Source organism: Aphis gossypii, chromosome 2, assembly GCF_020184175.1.
Source record: "Aphis gossypii isolate Hap1 chromosome 2, ASM2018417v2, whole genome shotgun sequence".
NCBI lineage: Eukaryota > Metazoa > Arthropoda > Insecta > Hemiptera > Aphididae > Aphis > Aphis gossypii.
The window spans coordinates 68,730,789-68,754,977 of record NC_065531.1 but is presented as its reverse complement, the minus strand read 5'-3'; the positions used below and the strand labels follow the sequence as shown (position 1 = coordinate 68,754,977).

Sequence of the window (24,189 nt, the reverse complement as noted above, 5' to 3'; positions counted from 1 at the left end):
TAGTTATTTTTAATAAGGTTGACAAAATTTACTTGTAAGCCATAGCTGTAAACTTCCCATAATACAACACCAAAACTCCAAACATCAGATTCGGTTGTAAATTTACCATACAGAATAGATTCAGGTGGCATCCATCTCACAGGTAATAAAGATTTTGATTGTACTCTGCAATTGTAAAATAAAAATTGTTTGAAATTAAATAGTATTTATGTAATTATTTAAGTATTTAGTATTACACAGAACATACATATTTTGAGTACCTACATTAATTGAAATACAATAAAGCATGAAGAAGAAATCTTCATTTGTAATTTGTATTTATAAATAATAGCTTATAAATGTAAAACATTTTATTTTGATTAAAGAATAATGTAGCTTTATTTAAAATGTATTCATTAAATATGGAATAAAACAATTGAATCCGAAAATAAAAAGTAAAAAGTATGTAATGTAATGTAAAATATTACAATGTATAATAAAAAAATATGTATAAATATACACAATATCAAACCTGTAATAATCAGATGAGTATATATCTCTTGAAAGTCCAAAATCTGATATTTTTACTGTCAGATTTTCAGCGACTAAACAATTTCTAGCAGCTAAATCTCTGTGCACATAATGATGGCTGCATAAATATTCCATACCTATTAACAGTGTTAATATATTAATAAAATTAATTCACCAAATGGTATTATATACTATCTAGCTAGAAAATACACAAACTCTATGCAACTGCTTGCGACATCATGCTATACTATAGTTCATTTCAAATAGAATATTATACTAGTCGTTTGATGAGTTTAGTTTGGAGACCCACAATCTCTGTAATTGTCTGTAGCTTTTACCGTATAATGGGGAAAATTGGGTTAGTACAGTCTATAATCCAACAGTTCCCAAACTGTACACCACGAGTACTTTCTAGTGGCACCGTGACACAAAATATTATTTATAGTTTATTGTAATTTTTAATAATTTCAAATTCAATCTTATAAAAAATTTCAAGTATTCAGATTTGGACTCTATAGTATTTAATATTTTTTTTTCTTTTGAAGTATAAAAATGTATTAATATTTCAAGTCAATTGTATGGTTATTGCTTTATATTCAGTAAAATTATAAAAACTGATTATCAATAAAAATACAATTCTAATTTTTTATGTATATTTTTCGTGATATTCACGTCAGGGCACCACAACTTAAGTTAGATTAAAAAAAGGTACCACCGGAAAAAAAAAAAGGTTGGGAATTACTGGTATAGAATATAGGATTAATCTTAATGCCAGAATGTTGAGTGGTTAGTGGCCACAGTGTGTTTTCTTGCTGGACAGAGTATAGATACCTATAAGTAATAAAGATAATGGTAATAATAACACTAACCTGAAGCTATCTGGGTAGCAATATACATAAAGTCTGCTTGGTTAAGTGGTGGTGCTATTGGTGAATTTGGTGAATGTGGAGAGCGCGCCATTAGGAATTCATGTAAGTCACCACCAACCATGTATTCGAACAATAAACATGCTGGACGTGCACACATGCCTACCAAGCAAACCACATTTGGATGTCTTAATTCTCCCATTAAATCAGTTTCACGTTTAAAGTCTGCAGCTGTCTTAGCGCTTGCACCTTCTTTCAATGTCTTGATAGCCACCATAATTATGGTACCCATATCATTAGGCACTTGGCCTTTGAAAACTTTGCCTGTTCAAATATTTTATAAATGTAAATTTATATTTAACTCATTAAGAATACATATTTTTGATGAAAATACATACCAAAAGCACCTTCTCCAATTTCTTGTAAGAATGTTATTTCACCCAATGCATATTGTCTAACTTTACAGTATTTATCTGATTTTTGACTTGATGCACTTGAGCCTGGTATTAAAGATGATAATTCTAAGCCATTAGTTTTACCTTTTACAATGTCTTGCTGTAAATAAATATTTAAAAAAAAAATGTTATTATGCTGCTGGTATGAATATATTTTATATTATATTTAATTACTTTTTGATTAGTATATGGCGGCAGTCTACGACGTATTGCTGAATTCTGTCGCTTGCTTTTTCTTCGAATACAACAAATTACCATTACTACCAATACGACAAATAAAGAAATACTGACTGTGCTTACAATGAAAATTGGTAATTGTAGAGTTCTCACTAAATATAACATGAAAATTTTAAATAAAATTCTTAACAATTTATCAAACAACTTACTGCAATGTGGAACATCACAAATCATTTTTTTCATTTGCCCTGTGTCTGGCATTTCAACAACACACCAAGGTTCATTTTCTTCAGATCCTGGATTGCGACAGAAACGATGACCTCCTTGTAGTTCCTTATAATCAGACGTTTTTACAATTAATTGCTGACTCCAACGTACACATGATAGATTTTGATTTGATGATGTTGTTCCCCGATATGAAACTCCTAATCCCCAATAACACTTTTCATCTGAAAAACAAAAATCAATTTTTACAATGTGTTAATTGATAATAATGTACAATGCATTTGCTATTTTACCTTCATTGACTTCTGGTTTCTCAATACCAAGTTCAAAACAATCAGTTTTTGGTAAAGAAGAACAATTAGGTAAATTGACAAAACGTCCAAGTAAATGATGTTTTTTGGCAATTGCATGCTCTTGACTACAAATGTCATTTTCCAATAGTTCACAGTCCTATAAAAAAAATTGTATAAGTAACATAAAAAGCTATTAATGAATTAGAGAGACAAACCTCTTGACACACAAGCAACGGCTTAGGTATAGTTCTATCCTTTCTACATAACGGATAAGCAGTATGACAAATAGAAGGGAGAGCATATTTTGCACAACCAGGTGTCATATCAGTAGATCTTGTAATTACTTTAAAAGCAGAACTTAGGTTTCCTTCAATAAGAGCCTGTGAAGAATTGGCGGGTATATACACATTTTGACCTTGTAGATATTTTGAACAATGTGAACCTTGGTACATCTAAAATTAGAATATATTTAACTATTAACTAGGTAATAAATTTAGGATTACTAAATGAATATTATAATTCAGATGTATTTTATTGATAAAAAGACAAAAACTTAACATAAATATAATTGCTAATGATAAAAATTCATATTAAAATGAAAATGTGCACTCTAAATTTATGAATTCTGAATAATATTAATATTTGGTTACAGGTTTTAATTATATTTACAATTATTAACTATTAAGTAAGATCAGTGGCTTCTTTACAATATTTAGGTAATCATTTTGTCAAATATTGTTATTAGGTTATGATTATAGAATACGTCTAGACATTTATTGTTTTTATAATTTCTTTTATTTAAAATAAAATTTTGATTATCATTCAAACATGAATAAAATTGGTATAACAAATTTTTTTAAAACTGAAAGTCAAATTATTAATAATTGAATTATTCAATAAAAATATTTCTTATGAATAAAAAAAAATACTACATAACTATATAAGTATACATATTGGACAAAAAAATTACAACAATAACCATTAAATTTAAATAGAATTATACAATCTTTCTTAAAATTATATATTTGTTTTAATATTTATAATATAATAAATTATAGTTATGGATTAGTAAAAAAGAAAAAAAGGTAATAATATATTAAATAAAACCAAAGGTATCTTTATATATATTATATAATGAAAAACTCAGTATAGCGAGTAAAAATAATAAAAATAAATATTAATGATTACGTTTACGATTTTTTTTTAACCATACTTTAAAATCAATAATATCATTTTTACATTTGCTTCTTAAATATTCATAGGTATTTTTCATATACTTAATAGCTATCATATAATCACGAAAAATAATAGAATTTGTGAGATTTCTCTCAGCAGTGCTGGTTTCTTGCCGGACATCATTAGGGACTTGGTCTCTAGTAACATCTTTTGGTTTATCTTGATGTGTAATGTCAACATCATCACTAATCTCACATAGAAGTTGCTGCAAATCATTCTTACAAGTGGTAAAACTATTAAGGAAACGATTTTCCAAATAATCAACATTATTTGCATCATCAAGCAATACTTCATAACCAACAGCAACTTGTTGTAATAATTCATAAGTGAATTTCAATTCACTGGGAAATGAACGTGATTCCAAACATGATTGTTGCATATTATCTTCAGCCCTATTTAAAAGTCGGGAAGTCATCCAGCTATTATTTTCATTGATCCATCTATCATAGTGCGTATCATAATCAGATTTGAATGTTTGCTGAATGTACTCACGTTTAAACGGATCAATATTTTTTTGACATTGTCTTTGTATAGTTAAAATACGGTCTATGATACCAGCATCAGAATCATCATAGTCTTTACCATTATAAGTGGTGTAGCCACATGGATTAATCCAAAACGGGTCATCATTTTTTGATACATTATTCCGGTCGCATAAAACATTTGTAGTAAGAAGTAAGTATAATAATAAAGTATACATTGAACTTAGTTTCAACATTTTGAAAAAACTACAAATTTAGAAACAAATTCAAAAATGTACTATACCAAGATAGAAAAAATATATTTATTTTATAATGCAGATTTAATTGTTCTTTAAAATTAGCAATAATTAATAATTATAAAGAAGAAAAAAACAATTGTTTAACTTATTCAGGTGTTTTTACAAAAAACATAATTCATTTACATAATGTTTTTTTAAAATTTTTTTATAACATTTAATATTTTTTCCATAATGTTTTAACTTAACTAAATTATGTAAAATTTTGAACATTTGTTTCATTAAACAGTAAAACTCATAGGTACTTAAAAGTGAATAAACACTTGTTTTTCTTCACAACCCAAAGAGAAAATAGATATGAAAAAAAAAATTGTATTAAGTCATGGTAGGATGTAAACTATTTTTCCACATAATTTGTTTTTCAATATATATATTCTTTCACATTTATTATTTTTGCAATAATAATTGTAAATTCCTTATTATTTCAATTATCAGTATAATACTCAATACTTAATTATTAAAATAATATACCTACCTATAAAAAATATGTAAATGTTACATATAAAAGCAATTAATATATTATATATTTATTATGTTTTAGTCACTAAAGAAAATATTTTAATTTAAAATTCAATACATTTTCAAATTTTAACTAATTTTGACAACAAAATTACTATTTTAAAATCTGGAGTTATAGTATTAAATAATTTAAATGACAATGTTTTTTAAGGAAAATTGAAGAACTTATGAGGATATAATTTTAGTACTATAGATAATTATGAAACTTGAGTAGTTTGAATAAATAAATGACAAAAAATATAATTGTGAATTAAAAAATGTTTAACACAAGTATGTCTTAGTGAGGTCCAATAATACAATTAGATGCTGATTTTCAAGAGGTATTTTAAAATTTAATAATTTATTTAACATTTTTCTAAGCTAAGACCTTATAATATACGGTCGAGTTTCAATAACTCGAATTTCATGGGAGGTAAAAATGAATTAGACTTCTGTATTTTTCGATTTACAAAATAAATATTGCATTGTGAATATAGGAATTCCATAAGAACAAAAAGAAATTCGAGTTATCGAGGTTTTTGAGTTATTGAAACTCAAATTTAACATTTATAGATAAGAAACATTAATTATAAATCGGTTAAACTTGTCATTGAGAAAAATAACAATGCAATGATATATATTATGTACACAACACATTATATACCTATTTATCTATTTTTTTTAGATAAAATTTAAGTCATTTAGCTTAAAAATATTTTATTAGAATTGTAAAAAAACTAAATCAACTCTTTTTTAAAAAAAACTAACTTATTGTGATTAGAATATATTTTGGTAAAATATTATGATATTATAATATTACAACATATGTATATTCATTAATTTAAACACATTAGTTGTGTGTTACCTATATATAAGTATATTTGTCGAAATGCTGAAAATAAATTGTGGTTTTAAAAAAAAATCTTAATAAATATAAAATCAAAATATCAATGAATGACTTGCATGTACGTATAATTAAATAATACTTGTAGAAGACACTAACAAGAAACAATTAGTTTAATCGTGATGCTAACTAAATTGTAGAGCATTTAATAATAAGATGACACAAACTGGCGTTCAGTTGACATCAATGTTAATTTAACGTGTTATATCAATCAAGACCTTACAGTCAAAGCCTAGAGGCAAATACTGTACATCAAAACAGTCAATCTTATGAAAATTCTATCAAAGTAATAATCTAATAACACTAAAGTTATTATTTAATTAAAGTTAATTTGTCTATTATTCTGTATTTAAATAATATAAACTATAACATAATGTTATAACTATAAGTACCTATAAGTAAATACAATGAATGCAAACACCTAATATAATATTAAATAAGTCATCATGGGCCACTGCGGCCCTATATGAGCATGATCAATGAAACATTATTCAGTTGATATATAAAAAAAATACTTGAACTAAGTATTATTAAATGATATTCATAATCTGTTTTGAATAGATACTTAAAAATAATATATCAACAGCTAAAATACAGGGAACACCTACAATCAGATATGTGAAATAATAAACACTTACTTGACATATTGGGTAATTCAAAACTTGACTGAGCTCTGGAATAGTATCAAGTGGGCTTTGTTGTTCATTAATTCCAATATGGGAGTTGATTTTGGTTTCCCTAAAAACAAAAATTTCAATTAAATCATAAGTAACTGCAAGTGGTTAATCAATAACGTGTAAATACATTTTGGTATGGTTTTCAGCACAACAAGCTAAAATAGCTGTTATAAGTAGAAAAATCAAGTTAAACATTTTCACAGTGGTCAGTATAGAATAACCAAAGAATGATTTAACTAATTTATGAATAAATCCATTAAGTAGACAAATGACAATTAGAAGAAAATATCTCTACAAAAATAATCATCTTGCAATGAATATTTTAACAATATTTATATTAATAATTATTGTTGAATAATGAATTTTAATGTAGATAAAAACACTAATATTTACAGACCATAGTCTGTGGCTTAAAGTAATTAAGTAAGTTATAGCCTTTTGATAATATTATATTATTTCTGTAATTAATACTCATACACTGATCTAAAATTCTAAACATTCTAAACTCAAAGCTGATACTACAATGATTTTTGTATACAACTTGGCGCGCATGCGCAGGTATACGTCATTATCATAATCATTGATTTCGTACCTGTTCCATATTGGTCACGTATGGTACTTATAGCGTCTTTGGTATGATTTTTCAGACCGAACGGCGGTAAATTCAAATTTAAAATGATGATTACAGTTGCACTGTTTGATTAAATTAAAAATTCTATTGAAAACGCATTCGTTTAGTCGTGATTAAAAACGTACGATTCAAAGCAGCAGTACCAATAATCTAAAATTGCTTATTACTTTTTAAAATTATTATTTTTTATTATTTAGCGACAGTTTTTAAGACAGACTATAAGGTCTACCCTTTTATGAACGCTCGATGACAATAAACTATGACACGTAAGTATCGATTAGAACTGTGCAAGTACATAGAAACGGTCTCAATGAATAAAATTATATTTAAACTAAACGGTATTGGCCTTTAATCACCATCGCAAGAGCGCGTGAAAAATGTATATTGTTCGTGTAATACAATCGAAATAATGCGCATATACACCAAAAACTCAGAAAAAGCCAATCGTATAATTTAACAATATATTTTTTTTTGTTTTATGATTACTGGAAAGCGTGTCCTAATTATTTGCAACAAACGAGATTTCAATGTTGAGTTAATTAAAAACACAATTTGGTAAATCTCGAATCGGGAGCATGATACGTATAAAACGTGGAATGAATGTTCAGCAAAATAGGCAACAAAAAACGTTGAGAAATAGATTTTTTTTTTTAGAACCTGCACACACAGTGAAATTTATGTGATGATCAAAGCTGAATAATTAAGATTAATTTAATGTATAATTTTAAAGATATATGTATGGTCGAATTCGTCTTCCGTCTTAATTTTAATTTTCTTTACATGCGAATTTTTAATTATTATTATTAAGTACCTATAATTATAAGTTTTTGGTACGCGAATACTCCCGATTTTGTTTATACAAATCTAAATCATATTCGCCGACTACCTTTATAGAACATAATTTATAGCTACAGCAGTATATTTAATGTAATATATTGTACCTATACTTTATATTAATTAATATTACTTATTTATTACTATTTAGCGTTTTTTGCATTTATATATTATACAAATATATTCAAGAACTTTAAGTCCTAAACCTTTTATTATGTCACGGGTATTTTCTCAAAGCAGAGAAACTTGCCTAATAAGAAACTATAGTCAGTTGGACTCGAAATTAATTTAGATACCATAATATCATATCACATAAAATATGTATCGTAAAATCACTTACCCTTCTACTACCGGATACTGGTTTGAAAATCCGAAATGAGGTATGTCGATACTGGATTCATCGTGGCCTATAAAATAAAATAAATTTCAATCACGTATGTAGGTAATATTTATATGTAGGCACAATAATACGTAAGACATGTGATAGTCTACTAAATATCAATATAGATATTATTATAAGTCTAAAAAAATGTTATAAGCGTACATATTATAAATATTTCAGTAATTTATTATGACCTATGGAGGAGAGTTATTTATGTAAATTATACGAGTAAAATTTCGATGCGGTCTATAGTTTCATCCTTAACCCCTTAATGTTAGAACATATGGACATTGCGCGCATAAGGTGTTCCGATTAATGACCGTATCTGCAATTAGCAACGATAATAATTAGTCATACTCACGATCGAGTTGGGTTACCTAATAAAAAAAATTACTGAATACATCGAATTCACCTATAAAATACACTTGAAATGTATTGTTATAAATGAATTACATGTATATATTAAAGCTTGAATTTATCTATCGAGTTTGCTTTGTTTTGAGGTGACCGATACAACACAGCGCGTAAATGACGACTACATACATATAGTTACAAATTATACTCGGCACTGAGATACCTATCGTTATTTCTTTTTTGTTAAAAAATAATATAAGTATGTCAGCAGATTATGAATAGGTAGTTAATATTGAAAACGATTATGTAAAATACAATTTTTAAATAAATACTTCAAGGATACCTACTTAATAATTTTATACGATTTCGACGTCAATACCTACATCTTTTACTACATAATAAAGCAAATTGTATACTCAACGTATATAATATACTCTTCAATGCATATAGTATTGAGTTTTTGCAGTCAATTTATCAATATAATGTGATTAAATATTATCGAAATAACATATATAGTATTATATATGTATATACATATACGTAGCATTTATTATAGAGTAGGTATACCTAACTTCAATATTCTATAATGGGGAAACAGTTAAAACAACAATTTTATTATACCATCGTTTAGATCTGAAACCAACCGACACACGATTATTGATATGCAATCCTTATTAATTCTTATAGCCATAAATGAGTCAACAGGCTTTAATTGGGATTAAGTTAGGTACATAATATTTTATAGTGTATAAAACCACGAGAAAATAAAAATGAAACTATATGTAAATTTATTTTTAAGTTATTTCTTAACTATCCGTTATTATTTATTTTGTTTTCTATAAAAGTATAAAATAGATAATATTACTGTGGTTTCGACAGTTGTTCAAAATTATTAATAATATATTTTGTAATTTATCGAGTAAATACAACTAACAACTATATAGTATTCCATAGTAGTTCTTATCCACTGCAGTTTCGAAAACTATACTACTTTTGCACAAATTCACTAATATGAATATTCCATATAAAACTTAAATTCGTCCATTAATCCAAAAATATTGCACAAATAGTGGCAATAATACAACAAAATATAATATTAAACATCAATGTGATATGATTGTTCATTTATATACGTAAACTGCAGAAGATGCCAAAAAGTTTTAGCGACTCAAACCGAACGTCCAATTTTAAATTGGCATAATTTCTAAGGAATAGAACAGAATAATATATATCGTTTTAAACCAGGGGACGGAAACCTTTGGCTTTTAACGAACAATCTGTGGCTGTTTGGGTAAATGCATCAATATTCACTATTTAGACATTCTATAGACCCATAAAATATAAATAAAAATTCGATTTTATTTGTTTATATACTATGGTATAATTTATAATATAGGTATATTTTATAACTACTCGCTAAATGTCGGAAAGAGCAAATTATTTTTTATGTATGGAATACAGTTTTTTCAAAAGGTTCGTCCAGTTAAAAATAATCGCTTTCAAAATTTTGACCATTTTTAGATATACCTTTTTTTTTACCTACTTACATTAATTGTGAACCAACATTTTTTAACATGAACTTTAAAAAAATAAATTAAGAAGCCAACTGAATGATATGAGTCTATATAGTTTATGAAAAATTAAAAAAAATTTTTTTTTTTAATTTAACAACTTTTATTTTTGAAGAGATATGTGGTTGAACAACCAAATCTCTCCCCCTTGCATAGGTATATGCTCGTATAATACTAGCACTATTCTATGAGAGTTATGAGAAATTCGAGTAATTCCATCGAATAGGAGCTTTGAAGTTTACGACAAGTATAGTGGGGCATAAAATATTTATCAAAAAAGTGGAGGTAAAACGGTAAGTCTATAAACTCACTATACTCAATATATCCATCCACATTTAAAATTATCTAAAATAAAATTTTGATTTTTATAAACAGTAATATTATATAAATCGAACTAATAAAAATTGGGTTATCAGCTACCTACTTAGATTTGCGCCTAGCAGCAGACATAAATTAATATATATTAACAGATAGTATAAAGTAAATGATTTTGGAACTCACTGAAACGGTTGACGTTGACAATGAGTATTGCGGTAGACTGTATTTTTTCAATTCCGTTTGTGGCTTCGCACGTGAAAAATCCTTTGTCATGCACCTCCAGTTTGTTGATCCGTAATCGAGATCCGAGTCCGTTTTTGTGCCTAGACTGAAACCGCTTGACTGTCAGTCGGGGCTTGGATTTTTTCTCACCATTTCCGCCGTCAACACCACCACCACCTCCAACACCGTCTGATCCACCGACCGGCACCTCGTTCATGTACCATTGGATCCTCAGCGGGGGTGGCTCACCGGTCACTTCGCAATTGAGCTTAACCGATTTGCCCGAGTCTCTTGTGATGTTATTCAATTGCCGAACGAAATGCATGACACCTGTTGGGAAAGTATGAAAATTTAAAAAATACTTGTTAACACTAAAATTAATAAGAAAATATTAAAAATGAAAAAAAAATAAAAAACGCATTGTCAATAAGTAAGGCTCGGATTTTAAAGCATAATAAGCAACTAAAAAACACACACGATTGTTTAATAAATGTAAAAAAAATTAATATGAACTAGTTATAAAAATAAATAAAAAAATTTGAAAAAATAATTTAAATTAAAAAAAGAATAAACGATAGACCGTGTATTACCCTAGATTTGCAGTATTGTAACTGATTCTATTGCCCGACAGAATATTTTTATACATAGAAAACGAACTCTTTATATCCACTGAAGTGATCAGTGCATATACACCATACGAGAGGTTTAAAATTACAACACTAAATTTTAAATTTTTAAACGGTCCGGTCGATATCGATGTTCAAGACATACTGACCGTGGGGCGTGGGTAATGCACTAATGCAGGCTATGTCGATAATCTATAATATTATGTAATATGTTTAAATTGTTTACCTTTATTTAATAAACAAGCAGATAACGAAAACAACAATAATCCGATAAATCCATTGGTCCGTATTTTGGGTTTTTACATTAATTATTATTATTATTATTACTATTATTATTATTATTATTATTACTATTATTATTATTATTAGAATTAGAATTGAATAAACAGATAAAGAGCCGGAATAATTGAAAAAAAAAAAAACAAAAAAAAAAGCTTTCACACAAAAAAAATCAAAAATCAATGTTTGTTTGGAATCAGAATGATGTGAAACGAATTCATGTATAAAAAACAGATTTCTATTTCATATATAAAAATGAAGCATATGTACCTATTATATATGCTTTAAAATCCAAGCCTTATAAATAAGTATTAACTTATAAGACAAGCACTTTTAATTTGTGTCGCAAGTTTATGTAATACGTAATAGGTAGGCGATTTAATAAGCAATTTTAACAAAATATTTTAAGAAAATAAAAATACAATAATTCAAACATATTTAAATATTTTCATCATTATTAAAACCTTGTATGAATACGTATGACTAAAATAGTACTATAAGTTAACGGTATTGTTAAGTAATTACGAAAAAATATAGAAAAAATGTTTCGTGTGGTAAATAAGTAAAACTACAAATTATAATATATATAATATACAACTATATCTATAGTAAAGGTATTCAAATATTCGAAGTATCAAATTTTCATACATTTACATTATTCATTTATATAAAATAACAATTTTATATGCGCTAAAAAGCATGCAAAGCTGTCTGAATTTTGCTAGCAAAAAAAAAAATGCCATAATATGCTGATTCACCTTTAAAAAAAAATTGTATTCGATAATCATTATTTTTTTTTATTGAAATTGCCTATATAAAACTCCTTTATAAAAAGAAAGGGTGTGTCATCTCGACTACTTGACATTTTTATGGTGTTATTATTTATTGTAACATGCATTACTTTCAGATAACACATTGGTCATTACTGCGGTATTATTTATAGTACCTACTGTATAAAAGTTATAAGAAAACGAACATTAATAAATTTATATAATTATTTAATATAATAAAATACATGTATTAGGTACCTATTAAAAATATTAATATTTATTGTTAATATTATTGTGATTTTAAAAAGGCGCTATAAAATTTAAAGTATACAACTAAAATTCAATAGTTCTTCTTTGATTTTCAATCATATATTAAATAAATATGCATTTTTGTATACTCCATCAAGCGAGGTTTTACAAAAATTAATTTAAATACGATTTTTGAATTAATTAAATCGCGTGATCTTTAATTATTGGTTAGTAACAATCTAGTACAAAATGAAATACCTACTGGTTCAACTACACTAATTAAAACGTTAAAAATTGATCAGAAACGTCTTTGTACCTTGTAGACAGTCTTAATCCGGTGAAGGTTACCGTTATAGTGATGAAGGAGCGTACATTTTATAGATCGTATCATCACCAAATACGGGTACTATTATAATAATATGCGTTTATGTTTAAGGAAATTTTTAACGAAGTATATATTATTTGAATATATTTATTAGTAACAATAAAGATAAATTTACATAATATTATGTATAGAGACGTATATTATACAGATGTATACAAATACAGAGACGATAAAAATAATTACACTCATCAGTCATCAATGATCAAGGTTGAAATGACAAAAAAAGGTTGTTTTTTATATTGTTATACTGTAAATAGTATATATATATATGTATACATTGGATTCTATTTATTATACTGCAGACTTTAACAATTTCAGTGATTTACTCACATTTCTCATGCTGTTTGAAATAAAGAATAGATCCGAGAAATTTTATGTTGTACGCATATATTAGAATATATTATAAAACTCTAAAAGCCAATATAATATAATAATTCAATTGAACTTTACTGTATTGAGTTAATAAAAGTTGTGTATGATGCATTCGGAGTAATGTAAATTGTTTATTATAATATATTCACGTTTATCTCCATTTATAAACCGTATTTTAAAATAAGATTTTATTAATATTAATTATCTAAATTTCAAGAATTTATTAGTATAGAGAAACTCACTTTAGAACTATGCGAGAGGCGAGAGTTCTCAAATAAATCATTAATTCAATATTAAAACAAATAAATAAATATATAAATTATAATTACTCGATTTGTTCCCTTTCGGTAAAAGTACATCAGTGTTGTCAGTTCTATATAAAATGAAAATGAATTATTATTAAAACGAACGTAATTTCTTTATAATGTATAATTATTTCATTACTCGTAAGCAGTGGACGAATTCGTCTCCGTGTCATAGTCGTCGTAATTGGAAATGCTACTGTATTCTTCGATGTTCGGTGCCGGTTCTCCTTCGTCCGGAAAAACTGTAAAAAATCAAAAAAAAAAACCGAATTTAGATAGATGTAAAAAACGTGCGCAACGTATAATACACATATATTATGTATTATTTATAGATTGTAAAATGTATTGAATATGTGTGCATTACAATGGCATTTAACTGCGATTGCAATAAAAACGTCAAGCTATAATATTAAGTCAATATAATATAGTATGACGATAGAGTCGATTTTATTGCAGTGGGGTTTATTTTAGGTCGAAAAACATAATATGTTCATCGGCTGATCCTCGCGGACCAACTATATAGGGACAGCAGATACAAATAAAACGATAATATTATACAGCGAGTCGGTAAATAATTACACTTTACAGCATACAAATAAAATAGAAATACGTATGTAAATATCGCTTGCATTATAATAAACATGTAACACGATATGCGTGTTGTATACAAATTTTTTTTTTACTTAATTGCAGTTTAATACAATTAACACAGATCGCGCATTTTTCTTAGTTCAAAGCATTTGAAAGCTCTGCAGAAAGTGAAAAGTTCAGAAACATTTTTAATTGAAATACTTTGCCTTTTGCAATGTAAAAATATAATTGTGTGACGTTATATTGTATGTATTATAATATAAACTTTGAACTTATTTCTTGACGAGAAATTCACACTGAAATTTTGCATGCAAATCGATTTAAAAGTTTAAATATATTTTGCTGTGTATACACATTCACCGTTTCCAAAAAAAAAAAAAATGTATTTTATTTACACAAAAGTTTGAACGATGGTGTAATAAAACTAAAAATATTATTATTTTTTTTTTTCAATGACTGTTAACATTTTGAGCAATCTTTTGTTTTAAAGAGATTATTTTAATTAAATGTTAACATTGACGTTTTAGAATATTTTTTTCTTTTTTGTATAAAGAATAAAGATGGCAAATAAGTTATAGGTATAAACCACGCGAATAAACATAATACAACGTTTCAACCTTGGAAGTAATTATATAACGAAAGTAAATATTTGACGGATATAAAAAAAAAAACTGTTAATTTAAGTAAAAAATGGATAACAAACGAAAACGAACCATTTCAATAATAAACCTAAAGGTAGACAACTGTGTTAGAATTTCCGGTTTAAATTGAATATAATATACCCGCGTGTTATACGTTTATATACGTATGAATTTGTAGAATAGTTTGTTTCCAGCTATACATAATACAGATGTCAAATAGGTAGGTACTGTCGTAATGCACTGTATAATAAAGTGTACACTACAAATAATATGTCAGTAGGATGCATTTTTTTTCAAGACGCGTCTATAGGTAGTAAGTACCTGACTTATATGGGTCATGTCGTGTACTGTTAAAAGCATATTATATTTGAGTTTGGTTTCAGTATATTAACGGGAACAACGGTAACAACGAGAGAAAAAAACCCAATACCACAAAAGCCAAGCTACGACCTATCGTACAACAATAATATATTATAATGGATTGTGCCCGTCTATAATATTGACGTGCAGCCCTGAAGCAACCAGGTGCCACGGCCACTACCTATATCCACTCCATCTGCGATGTTTTATTGGACATCTGTCAACGGGACAAAAGTCGAATACAGTGTTGTGTACACCACAAAATATATTCTTTCGAAACGACTACACGCAGCGCTGTTATATATGGTGAAATAATAATAATATAATATACGGTGATGGACACGAAGAGTTAACAATACGGGTTGCAATGCGTACACATATACAAAATATATAATATACTTTTACACATAAGACTCATATATAATACAGTAAGCATTAGAATTATTGTGTATTTACGTACATATGTTTGTGTGTGTGTGTGTGTGTTGTATTTTAATCGGATGTGTTCCCATGAACAAAACGAGGACAATGCGTTTCACGGGCCCTTATAGATCGCACCCAATTCGTATAGTAGGTATAGGGACGTGTGTTGAAAAAAATTTAGATGGTGGTGAGATTGTAACGATTTACTTTTGTAGTTTCGAAATAGAAAGAGAAAAATATAATAATAATAATATATAATGAATAATGAGTGACGTATATAGTGACACGGACTTAAACGTGTAAATGTGTAATAGATTGACACGCCGGACTATTATTGATCAATGTAATACCATCATGATGCGATGTTCACGCTTACTATTATGTCATTATAATTAATAATATTATATTATATTGTTCACTTTTTCGAACTGTATAGAAAATATTCTATGGACGGACATAGCTGTACTATTATGACCGTAGTTGTCGAATGTCAATGTATCGTAATGTTATTAATATTATAAAACGATTTACAATATTTGAAAGTAAGATTCAGAGCAATAAACTAATTAACGATCATATTAGTTTCGGACAGAAACATTTCTGTAAGGGCGTATCTGTCAATTACGGCTTTTATATTGTGGTTCGGGGTTATAACTCGGCAACTTGCAGCCCCCATTACGGAAATTTTAGAAGTCCCATTCTGTTAAATTAAAATCCAGACCAACCGAGGTTTTTCGTGACTTGCCTTTGATAAAAACCTTAATCGAAATATATATCAATCTCTAAAGTCTAAATACTGTATATAATACGTGCCAGCGACCTATAGTCATAGTAAGCTGGACTCTTATGCGAGTCACTAACCAATCATTCGATAAAAACCTTTGCATTCCAAAATTTACGAACTTATTTGATCAAGTCAAAAGAAAAACCTTCAAAGAGTTCCACTTAATAAATCCAGGTATCACCGAACCCGTTGGCCGTTACTAAATAAATCTTGGTTAATCCAACTGAACACCTCAAAAGAACTGTCGATCGATATATAAAGATCTATATAATGTAATATTGCAATAATATATAATTTATAATTATAATTTACTTTATCCAAACTATTCAGTATCTATTAACTGCATCGTGCTAGACAGATAGATTTTTTTATCTATATCAACTTGCCATAATCACCGTATTAACATTACGTTTGTATATAACTATATTATTAATAAATATTATAAAAATACCTATATACTATAATGTATAAGTGTATGTTAACAAAGTTTATTTTTATTAAAAAATTAATTAATTAAAAATAGGTTTTTTCTTGTACATTTTACAATATCACTTTCATTTATTTTTTATTCATATTTATTATATAAACAAATTATATTATTTTACAAGGGTTGCAACAAAAAAGTCCTACGAAATGTTTTTACCGGTTTACTTTCAAGTTATTAATTCTAAAGCACTTTCTTTCATATATATGTATATATAGCTTTAAGGTAAAGTCACTGGAGCGTAAATTATGTGACCTTTATACGTATGTAGTCCTTTATTCTGATTTAAAATTCTGCGTTTGGCAGTTTTACTTAGTGGTCTAGGTGAATGAAAATTTCAATTGTTCTCGAGTGACCTGCACAGTTTATAATACACGATAAATGATAATAAGCTTTTGAGTTGAACAAATACTTCGAAAAAAAAATTATTTTTCGATAAAATAAAGGGTATCTGGGTATTTTTTAACAATATAGTACAAGTCTTTATAGCCCGTTATAGGTAGTGTAGGTCTTTCTGGGAGGAAGTAATGCGAAAGCAGTCCCCTCCCGGTCGTCGGTTTCAAACTGCAAAAAAAAAAAAAAAAAAAAAAAAAAGGTAGTGTAGGTCTATATTTTACCGGCTTTTTTTTTATTGCAAAAAATATTTTAATTAAAGAACCTTGTATAAAAAATTAAGGATGTTTAATATATTTACTAAATTAATTTTTATCAGATGGTTTATGATTATTGATTAAATAATTATATGCTCTCAAATATTATATTATAATATTATAAAAATAACAGATATTATATTTTAAATATCCATACGTATAATAATATGTGTGTATTGACATTGAATAAATATAAATTTTATGAGTGTTTAATTCATAATATACATTATTAATGATTTAACTAATGTCTACTACCTATAACCGAATAATAGTGAAGTTTAAAATTTAATCAAATAATGATATGAAAACTATAAAAATAAAATCTCAATATTTTTATAAAAATATAACAATATTGTGTGTAAGACTATAATATAGTACCTAAATGAATAATTTGTTAACAAAAATATTTTTCGAGTATATTTTGCTCATTTTGCTAAATATTATGAATGATGGTATTTGTAAATATGCAAAATTGCAACTATGAACAAAACATAACTAAAAAAAAAAAAAAATCACGAGTTTAGATTTAAGCCACGGGGACAAATTAAAAAAGAAATACAAAACATAAAACAGTGTTTTCCCGTGGGATTAATATCAAACGTGTGTGTGGCTCAAAAATCGAATTCGATGATCTGGAAATAAATCGATTTTTTTCTAAAATAAATAAACACATGACACATCATGTATAATATTATTTCCAATCGATTATATACTGACTATAAATACTATAAAGACGCACCATGTACGTATTATATACAATAATATGTAATATGTATGCATGTATAAGATTTAGATTAAATGATCATAAAATTGTAGCTCAGACCATTGCAGTATACTAGTAAACGAGTAGTACTATATAAGTATAGTAATAGTAATAGTATTAATAGTAAGACTGCAACTCACCAACACACAATTTATTACAAGTATTTCATATAATCCATAAAAGGAATTCGTGAGAAGTAATCAAAGAAGAAAATTAGTGAATTTATGGAAACATTAATTTTCCTTTACAAATATATTTAAGCAAAATTAAATAAACGGTTATTTATGTATTACTTCAATATATTGTAAGTGCACGAGTGTACCGCTGTAAAAAATTATAAAATGCTTAGTTATGCTTAGTGCCTATTTACATACGAGAAATCTCAATGAGTTCCAGTATTTATTTGGTATACATATACTGCAATTAAATAAAAATATATAAATACGTATATTATTATTTACAATAATATTTTTATTTATCGATATAATACTTTATTAACCACTATTATTATATTTTTATTAAAATATATAATATTGAGCGCTAGCGTTTACAGTCGGTATAGAGGGTAGAATACTATTCGAAAAATAGGTGTAGCCGTGTAGGGGTCGTATAGTTCGCGTATTCGAAATGTTGATCGCAATATTACTCATTTTATATTTGTTTTGAAATCATTCTCGCATTATGATTTTATGTAAGTACTGCAGTGTAGTAATACACGACGAATGCACGAATACGAGAAAAAATACCTAGTTGTAGATAACGCATCTTTAAACATATTTTTTTTTGAATTTCTCATTTAGATTTAAATTTCGTTGTATTTATATTTACAACACACACATTCTGCACGTCCTCTCCGCGAGAGGGTCCGGTATCCGCCGATAGGACGCCGCCTGCCGTCGACGTGGACGATGATGATGTGTCACCATCGTCGCACTCGGTGTGTAACTCACTCACTCAAACCCCCGCAGGCCGGGCTTATACGCGTGTCTGTAATCTGTATATATGTATATATATATATATGATTGACATTATCAAACGGATGGCATCGCCACACGTTTACATCCCTTTTCGGAGAAAAAAAACCACCCCCACCGCCGTATACGCGTTGTTATATATACATATATAGGTTTTAAGGTTTACTCTGCGCAGTCTCTCCTGCAGGTCCACACCACAATAAATATTTTTGTTTGAGGATAATCCCAATAAACGAGTACCTACGCGTATAGCTAAATGTATATATATATATATATGTAATATGTATATATTGTGAGAGGACGAAATCTGTAAAATATTTGTCTCGGACAGATGCTTATCACACATACACACACGACACACACCATATAAAACGTTATATACGCAATACGATACATAATAATATTATACAATACGCCTAAACATATATACACAACGTATGCAACGCGAGATATTATTATGTGCATATAATGTGTTAATATCCCCAGAAACGAGATATCTCGCCAACACGACGATCCTCCCTAGCGACCTACGGCGGGTGGCTCTGACTGTGGGGAATACAGGACCCGCGCTAAGGGTAGGTGCAAAGTACAACGAAAGTGCAACGATATAACCTAATACATGCACGTGCAGTGTATATAATATTATAATAACAGTAATATGTCACGAGCCCGTCGACCGCGACCGTGCAATATCGTGCGATTAGATAAGAGTAATTTACATTTCGTACCATATATTACCTATATAATATATAAGTACACAGAATGTTAACCGCCGCTAAACGGGTTTAACCGATTTTCAACACAATAATAATATAATATTATTATATAGGTACCGAACTATAAAATATAATGTCTTTTTTAAACCGGAACGCCGCGCCGTCGGTTGCTTGTATCTGTGTTGTTTTTTTTTTTTTTTTTTACTTATTCGCAACTCTTGGAATTTTCGAAAAATATAATATTAACGACATTATGTCGTTTACTTTATTATTAAAGTCGTTAAAATCGACCGTGGAATATATTACACCGAACGATTTTTATCGAATATTTAGAAATATTTTGTTAAAATATGCGGTTGGTGGCGCGCGCGTTGTAAACTCAGTTTAATCGTTTTGTGTACCCGTGTACATTCCTACCAATTACGTTTTTCGTATAAAATTAAAACCGTTGAAACTCAGCTATAATCTTGGCTATAGTTTTCTAAGTATGTTCTGAAAAACATTACATTGTAAAAATTACATTTCTGTAATATAGAACATAATATTGAATTAAATCGAGATTTATCTCTGACGATGACTTATTATTTGTTATTATGTTCTATTACAATCAACTTTTAATTTTAAAATTCGACGACGTAACATCCAAGTCAAATACATTAAACAATAACTCGATTGAACTATTTCTTAACTTTTTTTTTTTGTTTGAAAAAAATTGTTGGAAACCAAAAATAACTACAAACTTGAAGCACCAGATGTTTTACCTAAGTTTGCACTTTTCTCGTATACATTTCTATATAAAAAAATATTATAATAATTTATACATACACTACATTTGGAGGGGACTTCTACAAAATAACGGCTTTTACGACAAATCGATTTTTATCGATAACCGTGATGATGATAATAATAATGCTTACACAGTATATATTATCGTTATTTTTAAGCATCATCAATATAATATATCATGTATATAATGTATAGGTATATTATAAATTTATATATACGCATATTATATATTATATTAATTGCCGACCATTGCGATGTCGTACTTATGTATTTATATATACATTGTATAACTAACAAGCGAGTTTAACAAGGCTTCACGTTTTGTAACAACCGTGAAATTGGAGAAAAAAAAGTAAAACGTACCTACCTAACGTCTCTCATACTATATACGATATCCGTTTAAGAATACGTCTTATATTATACGTATAATATAGTGTAATTATTTTTAGTCAGTAGTGGCTGTACAACAGTCCACGGCGAGGATATCAAACATAAAAATATAAATTATAGGGGAGGCCGTGGTGGGGAGTTATCTTTTTAAAACGAAAAAAAAATAAATACATAATACGTACATACACCTATCTGCAGTGTGTATATTACATATTAATGTCGTACTATTAATACGTAATCTATTAGATGACTGGATGAGTTAGTAGACGGGTTGCGGTATAGGCGGCGAGTATACACGACCGTGTAACACACGAGATAGTTTAAATTGAAAATAAACATAGAGCGAAGAGATAAACCAACACTTGCAAGATTTATGGACTTGGGCCTTCGTGTTGTGTATTAAAAAAAAAATAATAATAATGATGGGCATACCGCGGAGCTCTTAATATCAACAAATTGTGATAGGTGGACATAATTGTTATCTCTACAGCCGTAAATCATACGAGTATAGTTTTTATGTTAAATTATATGTGTAGCTAAACGTCGCGAGGCGATGAATGTGTATGTAAATAGAAATTTGTATTACAGAAATGATAAAAACGGATTACTGTAATACAATATTGGAGTAAAAATATAAAATACCTATAATATCCGTCAACACTGTTTAACGAGAATAATAAATAATAATATATAGTAGTCCGCCACTCCCTTTCACGTCATTCCTCTATAGCGGCGCAACACGTGCACGTCCACTCAATAATTACACCCCATGGTCCGCAGAGCAAAAATTAAGACGGTTAAAGACCTTGTTATATACCCGTAAATAATACACGATCGCGTTGAAACAGTATAAAATATATATACGAGATGAAACCTATGTACGTGTTTTAAAACTGGTGTAGAATTATTATAGGTAAGTAATATAGAAAAAAATTATTGATCAAATGGCGAAAGTGTAGTCGATGAAAATAATAATACGACCAGTGCTACATTTTAATGTTTAAATTATAAACTCTTCCGATGGATTTAGTTTTTATTAGTTTTTTAGTACACTATAATTATTAATAATTATGACTTTGCAATACCAATACGCTTTACACATGAGTGTGTTATAAATATAATATGGTATGTATTGAGTATAATGGTACAAAAAATGTGTTTCTATAGTGTATAAAGTAAAATGAATTGTATTATTATGTAATTAGTCAATTTAAGATATACTTGTGCCGGCTACCATCACTGTTCATAATACACTTACCATTAAATGAATAATTAGGTACCGTACAGAAACGTATTTGTCAAAACCTACATCCCACTTGGGCCACCTGTGCTTTAAATTGAGTTACATGACGTGATCCTTTAATATTTCATTCACCCCCTCTGCAGAACAACCAAATTTAATGCCGTTGTAATCCTTCCGCAAGGGTATTTAGCTTTTAGTCCTCCCAAATTAGGTTTTAGTGAAATTTAAAAGCTACATAATATTTTTCCCCTAAATATAGTTCCTGTTATATATTTTTTTAATAACACAAGTCGAGCACTTAATTCTTTTAAATTCAAAGTTGTATATTATAATACATTGGATATATGAGACGCGTAGTATTTACATATTATACTAGAATTTCGGAAAGCTAAAACTACTTAAAAGCGCTCGTTATGTGCATTCTATACATTATACGACTGCGCGAGAACGATAATAATTGAACAACTTGAAATTGGTATTTAACTTTTGTAGTTTAAATATTATTTTTCGATTTGATTTTTGTTTGGAAATACACATGAACGGTCGTATTGTATTACGCACGCGGTTATATAGGTTTATAGAATGGTTTTTGGTGACGCGAGAGCAACTTTCACTGTATAGTGTTGTCACCCTTTCGATAAACTTTGTCGGCTCTCAAAGAAAAACAAGAGTGAATTTGGAGCCACTCTCTGTAATATACAATATGAAATAATACAGAACATTGAACTGTGTGTTATATGTGTATAATGTATATAGGTATAAAAAATATTGATTTTCTTTTTATCTCCGCCCTTAAAGTTTTTTTGGGGATCGTATATCGCACAGTGTAATATAAGCATAAGAAAAGTAATCATTATCTTTGACACTGGATTTCTGTATAAAATATAAGTCAGATCTCGATTATTCGTCAGGCAGATGCACTGATATATTTTGTATATCTGCAGAGTGGTCGACGCGCGAAAACCCGCGTATACACCGGATATCGATACGAATTAATAATTAATACAATATAATCTATTTATCTACCCTAAAATATGTATCGCCACGCTTGTAAACTCGATGTGTTGAAACACAGTCACGGATGTTAGGTATATAATATAAAACATACTCATAAACACACATAATAATAATTATAAATTATACATTATTATATATGCACAATGTTTACGTATTATTTAAATTAATCTAATTAATGCGACGGTCGTTTTCGTGATTAATCAATTCGTAGTAGGTACCCGAGTAAAAACGTCGTTTGTATAATTTATTATTATTTGGAGTATTCTATAGCTAGTAAAATCTTTTTTTAATTCGATTGCACATAAAATAAACTATACGGATTACGTTCATAGGTAGGCTAAAACAGGTCGTAATTGCCTACGATGAATGACTAAAACGAATACAATTTAAACTATATAATGACCATAATATATAACCGTGCGTTATATTATGTGTATATAGTAAGCAATA

At 28.0% G+C, this 24,189-nt stretch overlaps 2 protein-coding genes across 4 annotated transcripts in view; both read right to left on the bottom strand.

Annotated features, from left to right (window-relative positions):
* Positions 1 to 24,189, bottom strand: part of LOC114126069 (tyrosine-protein kinase transmembrane receptor Ror-like) — a 71,902-nt gene that overhangs the window by 1,592 nt on the left and 46,121 nt on the right. For 2 of the 3 annotated variants that reach the window (XM_027989945.2, XM_027989946.2), the window contains exons 2-14: positions 14,057 to 14,159; positions 13,942 to 13,985; positions 10,893 to 11,261; positions 8,425 to 8,491; positions 6,581 to 6,680; positions 2,742 to 2,978; positions 2,527 to 2,683; positions 2,218 to 2,457; positions 2,006 to 2,160; positions 1,775 to 1,931; positions 1,380 to 1,700; positions 512 to 647; positions 33 to 165 (exon numbers count right to left, since the gene is read on the bottom strand). In XM_027989945.2, coding sequence (XP_027845746.1) covers positions 33 to 165; positions 512 to 647; positions 1,380 to 1,700; positions 1,775 to 1,931; positions 2,006 to 2,160; positions 2,218 to 2,457; positions 2,527 to 2,683; positions 2,742 to 2,978; positions 6,581 to 6,680; positions 8,425 to 8,491; positions 10,893 to 11,261; positions 13,942 to 13,985; positions 14,057 to 14,159 — 2,219 coding nt within the window. Of the gene's footprint in view, positions 1 to 32; positions 166 to 511; positions 648 to 1,379; positions 1,701 to 1,774; positions 1,932 to 2,005; positions 2,161 to 2,217; positions 2,458 to 2,526; positions 2,684 to 2,741; positions 2,979 to 6,580; positions 6,681 to 8,424; positions 8,492 to 10,892; positions 11,262 to 11,521; positions 11,684 to 13,941; positions 13,986 to 14,056; positions 14,160 to 24,189 lie in introns of those variants that run through there. The other variant, XM_050202103.1, reaches the window with a different exon arrangement.
* Positions 3,564 to 4,535, bottom strand: LOC126550474 (uncharacterized). Its single transcript, XM_050202104.1, has one exon. The coding sequence runs from the start codon at positions 4,478 to 4,480 to the stop codon at positions 3,704 to 3,706; it is 777 nt and encodes a 258-aa protein (XP_050058061.1). The 5' UTR covers positions 4,481 to 4,535; the 3' UTR covers positions 3,564 to 3,703.